This window comes from Conger conger, chromosome 14 (assembly GCF_963514075.1).
Source record: "Conger conger chromosome 14, fConCon1.1, whole genome shotgun sequence".
NCBI lineage: Eukaryota > Metazoa > Chordata > Actinopteri > Anguilliformes > Congridae > Conger > Conger conger.
The window spans coordinates 8,183,574-8,193,635 of NC_083773.1; the positions used below are offsets into that span (position 1 = coordinate 8,183,574).

The 10,062-nt window shown below is 48.3% G+C and overlaps 1 protein-coding gene across 1 annotated transcript in view; it reads right to left on the minus strand.

The window, feature by feature from the left end:
- Positions 1-10,062, minus strand: part of LOC133110442 (nucleolar protein 4-like) — a 66,951-nt gene that overhangs the window by 36,511 nt on the left and 20,378 nt on the right. The window contains exon 3 of the mRNA XM_061220546.1: positions 3,137-3,268. Coding sequence (XP_061076530.1) covers positions 3,137-3,268 — 132 coding nt within the window. The remainder of the gene's footprint in view (positions 1-3,136; positions 3,269-10,062) is intronic.

Sequence of the window (10,062 nt, forward strand, 5' to 3'; positions counted from 1 at the left end):
CCCATCTCAGCCCAAAACCCCCCCCGCGCCCCAAGTGTCAGGGAGGGTGACCTTCACGACCCCCCCCCCCCCCCCTCACCCCGTCAGGCCCCCCCAGACTGCTGCGGTCTGAGGAGGAGGGAAGGAAGTGACCTGCCGGGGGAGGGGCTCACAGCCTGCGGTCATGACCCCCCCACCACGCCCAATTTAGACTGCGGGCTGAATCTATGACACCTTTTCAAATCACATGTGAGTGTGAGTGTGTGTGTGTGTGTGTGTGTGAATGGGTGAATGAGAAGCATCAATTGCACCGCACTTTGCATAAAGGCGCTACATAAATGCCAACCATTTATCATTTCATATCATACAATTTGAACGATCTGCACCGTTTATACATGACTGAGACTGAGCTGTACAGCCCCAAACCCATCATTAAAAGGCCTGAGGAAGACTGTCAGGTGGTGAGACTGGTACGCACAACTGCAAGCTCTCCAGTAAGACAGTCTGATGGCCTTACACAGTGCGTCGCTTTAAACAGGACCCACACAACCGTCTGTGGAAGGAGGCCGCACTTTGCTACAGCATATGACCTGTGAAATACACTTCCTCCAGGAAACACTAAATAAAGAGGTTAGATTAAAGGTTTATCAGGGCGCTCCCCACTCTCCCTCTCCTCTCTCATCTCCTCTCTCCTGTCTCTCTCTTCTTATCCCTATGTCCCGCTCTGTCCTCTCTCTCTCCTCCTCAATCCCCTCTCCCCTCTTCTCCCCTTCTCTCTCACAGTTCACAGTGACTTCAGAGGCTCTTTTGACTTGACTCTTAGCTGCAGAGTGAAGGGCTCCGAGACCCAGTTCTCTCAGTTCTCTGCAAAGCCAATGCCCTGTCGCAGGCAGTTAGCAAAAAAAAACTAAAATGTGAACGGTTTATTTAAAACACTATTTTCCAGAGTGAATTACACAACAGATTTATGAATGGGTGATTGTGTTGGGGCACTACATTCATAATACTGTGTGGAAATGTTTAATTTAAGCCTGTGAGATTTTAAAAAGCTGATCCTCTTCTGGTGGAGTTCAGTGGTCAAGTGGTCTTAACTCCAGTCTAAACCCCACTGGCTCCGTTAAACCGGTGAAACGGTGCGTTGTTTGTTTTGGCCACCTCAGCTTCAGCTATGCTCACACTGTCACTATGACACTAACAGCAAATAAACACAGATGACTAATAAATGAATTATACATGAGACAGATATGGTTGTAAAATACATTTAAATAGCCAGTTACGGAATATGTCTATCAATAGAAAGACAATATCATTACAATAATCAGAATCTTCAACTACTATATTTTGCATATGTAGGCCACTCCAACATGCTCATTGGTCTCAGTGTTGCTTGCTGCTATTTCTTGTTTCATATATTGTACAAAATGCTTTGGCAATACTTAGAAAATGTGTTTCATGACAATAGAAAATATTTGAATTGGATAGAAATAGGGAGGGAGGGAGGGATACCGAAAGTGAGAGATTTCATGTATATTCATCATTTTATCTAACAATTTATTTTTTTGTTAATATACATTGCTATATATTAATCTTTCTTCACATTTAAATTGATATCTATCAGCTCTGGCAATATCTACATATATACAGTATGTATGTCCAGCAACTTAAATTTGAATATGTGTAATAAAAGGAGAGAGGGGATAGAGGAAGAAGAGAAGGACAGAGGAGAGAGGGATGGAGAGAGACAGAGGAGAGAGATAGAGGCAGACAGAGAGAGAGGGATGAGGAGAGAGAGACATACAGACAGAGGAGAGAGGGATGGAGAGAGACATACAGAGAGAGATGTGGAGAGAGACAGAGAGAGAGAGAGGGAGAGAGACACACAGAGAGATGGAGAGAGACACAGAGAGAGAGATGGAGAGAGACATACAGAGAGAGAGATGGAGAGACACACAGAGAGAGATGGAGAGAGACACACAGAGAGATGGGGAGAGACGTACAGAGAGAAAGATGGAGAGACACACAGAGAGAGATGGAGAGAGACATACAGAGAGAGAGAGGGATGAGGAGATAGACATACAGACAGAGGAGAGAGGGATGGAGAGACATACAGACAGAGGAGAGAGGGATGGAGAGAGACATACAGACAGAGGAGAGAGGGATGGAGAGAGACATACAGACAGAGGAGAGAGGGATGGAGAGAGACATACAGAGAGAGATGTGGAGAGAGACACACAGAGAGAGATGGAGAGAGACACACAGAGAGAGATGGAGAGAGACACAGAGAGAGAGATGGAGAGAGACACACAGAGAGAGATGGAGAGAGACACAGAGAGAGAGATGGAGAGAGACATACAGAGAGAGATGTGGAGAGAGACACACAGAGAGAGATGTGGAGAGAGACAGAGAGAGAGAGACAGATGGAGAGAGACAGAGAGAGAGAGATGGAGAGAGACACACAGAGAGATGGAGAGAGATGTACAGAGAGAGAGATGGAGAGACACACAGAGAGAGATGGAGAGAGATATACAGAGAGAGAGAGGGATGAGAAGAGAGAGACATACAGACAGAGGAGAGAGGGATGGAGAGAGACATACAGAGAGAGATGTGGAGAGAGACAGAGAGAGAGAGATGGAGAGAGACAGAGAGAGAGAGATGGAGAGAGACACAGAGAGAGAGATGGAGAGAGACACAGAGAGAGAGATGGAGAGAGACACAGAGAGAGAGATGGAGAGAGACACACAGAGAGAGAGATGGAGAGAGACACAGAGAGAGAGATGGAGAGAGACACACAGAGAGAGATAGAGAGAGACACAGAGAGAGAGATGGAGAGAGACACACAGAGAGATGGAGAGACACACACAGAGAGAGATGGAGAGACACACAGAGAGAGATGGAGAGACACACAGAGAGAGATGGAGAGAGACACACAGAGAGAGATGGAGAGAGACACACAGAGAGATGGAGAGAGACACACAGAGAGAGACACACAGAGAGACACAGAGAGACACACACAGAGACACACAGAGAGAGAGATGGAGAGAGACACACAGAGAGAGACACACAGAGAGAGATGGAGAGAGACACACAGAGAGAGAGATGGAGAGAGACACACAGAGAGAGACACACAGAGAGAGACGGAGGGACGTTCTGGTCTCACCGCTCGGTAGGTCTTCTTCTGGCCGGCGTGTTTGGGGGCCCGGCCCGGGTCCCCGCCCATCTCCACGTGCATGGCGTAGATGATGTCGAAGAAGTCCTCCACCACCGCCACGCGCTTCAGGGAGGAGCTGTCCTGGGCCACGGCCCCCTCGGCCCCCGGGGCGTCGCCACAGCCCTCCCCCACCGTCACGTCCGCCGCCTTCGCCGCCCGCTGGAGAAACGCCGGTCATTCCACATCATTAACGGCACAACCGGTCAGGGTTTAGTGCTAAAACGCTGTCACAAGACCACTGTAAATCCCTTCCTATCGTTGAAAAAGGCCCACTGACACGTTGACTCACCCTCTGCCTGTGTTTTTAAGTCCTTAAATTCGGGGTTTCAAAATATGCAGTCGACGGCCCGGCACTCTGCACCAAAACGTCGTATGGCTGCACAATCATTCAAGCTTATTGGTTGAAAATTGGTTCTAACTGCCACAACCAATGGCGTTTCAACATCAGCGCGTTCACAGAGAAGGGTTGAGGGATAAACAGTTTTGTGGTTTCAGCTTGTTTGTTTGTTGCTGCAATTCATCTCTTGGCCGTTAGAAGTCTGAAATGACCTATTGTACCTTTAACTCCTTCATTTGTGATTTTATCTTTTTATTTACCAATTCTATGCACAGAAAGGTCGTCTGAAAGCCAGCTGCCTTAAAAACAAAGCAGTTTACATTCACATTTACATTAGGCTTACAGGCCTCACATTCAGAGCAACTCTGTCTGTGCACACAGATAGGACAACTAAGAGCTAAGGCCAAGTCATTAGGGTCCCAGCATATAGTACCCTTTAGTACCTAACTTACTCAGTACATACATAAACCTGAAACATACAGCTAAGTGTCATTGTAGATTCAAGGAGACTGGGAATGGACTGCTTAAAATAGTTTGGCATTAGGTACAGAGTTCAGGCAGACAATGCAGAAAAATACAGTGATCAAAATGCACGCATACAGACAAACATATATACAAACAGAACGGCGAGCACATGATGACATAACTTCACTCAATACACTGAACACATGACACAGACTTCAGAAACCTCATCACCGAATAAGACCTTCAGGCTAATAAAAAATAAACCTGAAGCAGAGAACTGAGCTCACCATTGATAAGAATATCACCTGGGTCACATCAGCCCTGACGAAATGTAGCAAAGCATTTATTTAAAGGAAAACGGTGGTGTGTTGAACATTGTATGGCGTCTGAGAAGGCCATTCTGTGTGTTCCCTGGGCTTTGAGCATAGGCCCAAATATTCTCTTGTTGCTTGCTCATAGGCCTAAGTCATTATTTATTTGGGCTACACCCCTGAGAACACCCCTTAAATGGGAGCAAACATATTCTCAAAGCCTGTTGCAAAACATTGCGCACCGTTGGGAAGAAACATATTGTTCAACCTGGAAAACGTAGCAAAATGTTTTCCGATTGAACACGTCCCTGATATGTTCGAAAGATTAGGGGTCATTAGCTTATAAAAAAGTAGAATTAATTTAGATTACTGACAATTTTTTAATTTTGACCAATATTGAGAATTAATTTTTCTTTGATATGGTTTTAAATCTTACTTGGAATTTGCATTTTACCAGCTTCTAAAGAGTTAAAGTGTTTCTCACGTCTGGTCACATTTGAATTGAAGAGATCTTTTAATTTATTATTATTTTAATTAAACACAAATTTGATGATTAAAAAATATTCTTCAGTATTGTTCAAAAATAAGATAGACAGTATAAACTAAATACACTGACTGAATACCACATAGCAGGTGTATAAGCTCTTTCAGAATGTACAGATTTTGAACAGGCCCAGAATAAAGCGGGCGTTTTAGAATTTTGGGGGCTGTCTGCTTTGCATCTAAAGATTATAAACCAGACCTTATCAGCCAAAAACAACCCATATAGTGTATTTACGTATGGTCATACATGTACATGGTATTTCCTTGTGGGGAGTACAATTCCATGACTATTTACTACTTCACATCTCATGTATCATATAAATAGGGGTGACATGGCTCAGGCAGTAAGAGCAGTCGTCTGGCAGTCGGAGGGTTGCCGGTATGATCCCCTGCCCGGGCTGTGTCGAAGTGTCCCTGAGCAAGACACCTAACCCCCAAATGCTCCTGACGAGCTGGTCGGGGCCTTGCATGGCAGCCAATTGCCGTCGGTGTGTGAGTGAGTGTGTGTATGAATGGGTGAATAGAGAAGCATCAATTGTACAACGCTTTGGATAAAGGCGCTATACAAATACCTGCCATTTACCATTTACCAATGGTCAGAAAGGTTTTGCCCCAATTAAGGCACATGTGAAGGGAATGAGCCTACCTTCTAATTGAAGAATGTCGATTGGTTATAAAAGCATCAAAGGTTGATATTCGTTCCAGTGTGCAAGTGCAGTACTATTGTACAACTGACTATATATTGGAGCTAGGATGCAAGATAGCTAAGTATGTGCATTTGGAAGCAACTTAATTTCAGTTAATTTTCTTCCCCGACAGTCACAAATAACGTGTGATGATAACTGATTTCGGGATCACACCTGTCCTGGTTTGAATTGCTGCTTACAATAGGAGCCCCACCTACACAAAGTCATGATTGTCAAACTGACTACTGTCTCATGATTATTAGCAAAGGACGTCCCCTGAGGATTGGGAGAGAGAGAGTGGCCTCATGACCAACTCCCAGTCACAGCCTAAGACACAGAGCAGACTCAGAACACACTCAAAAACACACACACTCACACACTCATACACACTCATACACACACAGACACACACAAACACACACACTCATACACACACACATACACAAACACACACTCATACACACACAGACACACACACACACACACTCATACACACACACACAAACACACACTCATACACACACACACACACACAGACACTCACACACTCATACACACACAGACACACACACACTCATACACACACACACACACACAGACATTCACACACTCATACACACACACACACACTCATACACACACACACACACACACACAGACATTCACATACTCATACACACACACACACACACTCATACACACACACACACACACACACACTCATACACACACACACACACACACACTCATACACACACACTCACACACTCATACACACACACACACACACACTCATACACACACACACACAGACACACACTCATACACACACACACAGACACACAGACACAGACACACACTCATACACACACACACACACACACTCATACACACACACACACACACAGACACTCACACATTCATACACACACACACACACACTCATACACACACACATACACACAGACACACACACAGACACACTCACACAGACATTCACACACTCATACACACACACACACACACACACTCATACACACACACACTCACACACTCATACACACACACAGACACACACACACACACAGACACACAGACACACACACACACTCAGTCACATACATACGGCACCGCTAGACATTCATTTGCAAGGGGTTAGTCACAGTACAGATCAATTGAACACATTTATTTATAGAAACTGCATAATATGCTTCTAAAATATCTGTCCTTTGCAATATGTTCATGTGAACCACAATTCCAGCACTGCCACTCAACCTATGAGAAAAAAGCGAATTGAGAAATTCTAAAAAACAGAAAAAATATCACTCTTTGCTGTGTTTTTTTTTTTTAATGTACGCAAAATGAAGAACTGACTGTACATGTTAATTATTCAAAAAACAAATAAATGCCTTTAAATACAGAATCTGTGGGATGACATCACCGAGTGGGGCCAGGAACCAGGAAGGCCTGAGCCGTTGGCTGAGCCACAGAGATAAACTTTCTCACTGCCAAAAAAAACCCCCCCAAAAAAACCAGACAACAGACAAGCCGAGCTGAAGGTTTAATCTGAAAATCAAACGGACAGTCACTATCCGCGAGGAGAAGGCTGAGGTCTGCCGGGCGGGAGCGCAGAGCGGTGGTGGAGCGCCACGTTAAAAATAATCCCACAGTTCCGTGTGTCACACACCACCTCCCGGTCCCCCGGCTTTCTGTAAGGCCAACCTTGTTGCTATGGAAACTGCCAGTGATCTCTCGGGCAGGTGTGCAGGGCAGAGGGGTCATGTGATACCCCGGTGAGGGCGGGAGTGCCATCGCTGCGCTGCTAGGGCTAACCGACCGCCAGCCGTCCCAACCCCGCCAAGACCCGGACGCGCACACGCCTGTTCAACCTTACACCTTTTTATTCCCATCTCTGTATGTGTGTGTGTGTGCGTGTGTGTGTGCCTGTGTGTGTGCGTATGTGTGTGTATGTGTGTGCGCTAGTGTGTGTGCGTGCGTGTGTGTGCGTATGTGTGTGCGTGTATGTAAGTGTACGTGTGTGTTTGTGTGTGCGTGTGTGTAAGTATGCGTGTGTGTGTGTGTGTAAGAGTGTGTGTTTGCGTGTGCACGCATTTGTGCGTGTGCGTGTGTGTGTATAAGTATGTGTCTGTGGTAGGAGGGTGTTTGGGGCAAACGGTTCTGCCCACATCCGTCGAGCAGCGAGAAAACTCATCGTCCCTCTCTCTCTTTCTCTCTCTCTCTCTCTCTCTCTCTCACTCACTCTCTCCCTCTCTCTCTGTCCCACTCCCTCCTTCCTCTCCCCAGAAGCAGGTAATGAGGGTTGCCATGGCAGCGCACACAGTGTATGGAGCAGGCGGGCTTTAATCCGGCCCTCCCCAGCCGCCCATCCACCGGGGGCTTTGTCCAAACGAAATAATAAATGATCAATAAAAACAATAACCATCATCATTAGGGCGCGCGTGATCAGCGGCGTGGCGATCAGGGCCGTGAACACCGGCGACGGAGTCCTCGCCCAGACCGTCCGTGCGCGAGGCGCTGAGAGACGGCGGGTTAGCGCCCGAGAGGCTCGCACTGCACACCCCGCACCCTGCCCACCCTCCCCCAATCGTTGGGGGGCATATCAGCCGGCCGGGGCTCAACGCGGCCTGACAGAGATATGTGGGGCAGGGTGGGGCGGGGGGTGGGAGCTCTGGACGGCAGCGTGGGCAGGGTTGGGCCACAGCCCCCCCCCCACAGCGACCAGAGGGAGGCACCCAGCCTCCCAGGCAGGCTGTATGTATCTGCACCGCTCAAGAGAGAGGGGGGCGGGGGGGGGGGGGCAGCTAATATCACCCTCACACCACACCGGTCCTCTCCTCCCTCCTCCCACTGCTCTCCTCTCCCCATCTTTCTTTCTCTCCGTTCCTAACCCCCACCCTCCCTCCCTCTCTCCAAAACCCTGGAGGCCTTCGGCCCCCCCAGATGAGCGGTATTATTTCTTCCCTCTTCCTCTCTCTCTCTCTCACTCTCTCTCTCACTCTCTGTCTCTCCCACTCTCTCTCTCTCCCTCTCTCTCTCTCCCTCTCTCCTTCCTCCTCTCTCTCTCCCTCTCTCTGTCTCTCTCTCTCCCTCTCTCTCTCTCTCTCTCTTCTTCTCTCTCTCCCTTTCTCTCTCTCCCTCTCTCTGTCTCTCTCTACCTCACTCCCTTTCTCTCTCTCTCACTCTCTCCCTCCTTCTCACCCTCTCCCCTTCTCTTTCTCTCGCTCCCCACCCCTCTCTCTCTCTCTTTCTCTCTCCCACTCTCATTCTCCTGCTCCCTGTCCCGCTCTAAACAGCTCTGTTGCTAGGAGACCGTGGGGGTTGATCCGGTAAGCGGCTGGCCGACCCCCCCCCAGCCCCTTTGGCAGTGTGTCGGAGGGAGAGAGGGGGGCGGGCGGCACCGCGCAGACGGGCCCGATGTGGGGGTGTGTGACAGGCAGCTGGGTCACACAGGCAGGCCTCCGCTTCACACGCACAGAAACGCACGCGCCGGCCGTCATACGTGACAGAAACGCACACGCTGTCCGTCATACGTGACAGAGACGCACACGCTGTCCGTCATACGTGACAAAAGCCATCGGCCGCACGCGCAGAGCCTGTCGGAGCCCCCTCCGAAAGCTCCCCTACAGCCGAGCGCTCTGACTCAGTCACTGTGTCCAACCTACAGCAGCACTACAGCTGAGTTACAGCCTCTACCTCCAACCTACACCAGCACTACAGCCTAGCTACAGCGCCCCTACAACCTACACCAGTACTACAGCTATACTATATACAGTATACTATACACTCATTAGCCATGACCACACTCTACATACTCACAATCTCACTCATCAGTACAACATTTCACGATGCACACGAAAAACCCCCGATATTCCAGGCTACGGTGCGCGCACACGTGCCGTCTCTGACTGCAATACCGCAGGTTTCAGTCTCTGGGTTCAGTATGAGAGCACAGTGTCTCTGGGCTGCAGTATGAAAGCACAGTGTCTCTGGGTTCAGTATGAAGAGCACAGTGTCTCTGGGTTCAGTATGAAGAGCACAGTGTCTCTGGGTTCAGTATGAAGAGCACAGTGTCTCTGGGTTCAGTATGAAGAGCACAGTGTCTCTGGGTTCAGTCTGAAGAGCACAGTGTCTCTGGGTTCAGTCTGAAGAGCACAGTGTCTCTGTGTTCAGTATGAGAGCACAGTGTCTCTGGGTTGCAGTATGAAAGCACAGTGTCTCTGGGTTCAGTCTGAAGAGCACAGTGTCTCTGGGTTCAGTCTGAAGAGCACAGTGTCTCTGGGTTCAGTATGAAGAGCACAGTGTCTCTGGGTTCAGTATGAGAGCACAGTGTCTCTGGGTTCAGTATGAGAGCACAGTGTCTCTGGGTTCAGTATGAAGAGCACAGTGTCTCTGGGTTCAGTATGAGAGCACAGTGTCTCTGGGTTCAGTATGAAGAGCACAGTGTCTCTGGGTTCAGTATTGAGAGCACAGTGTCTCTGGGTTCAGTATGAAGAGCACAGTGTCTCTGGGTTC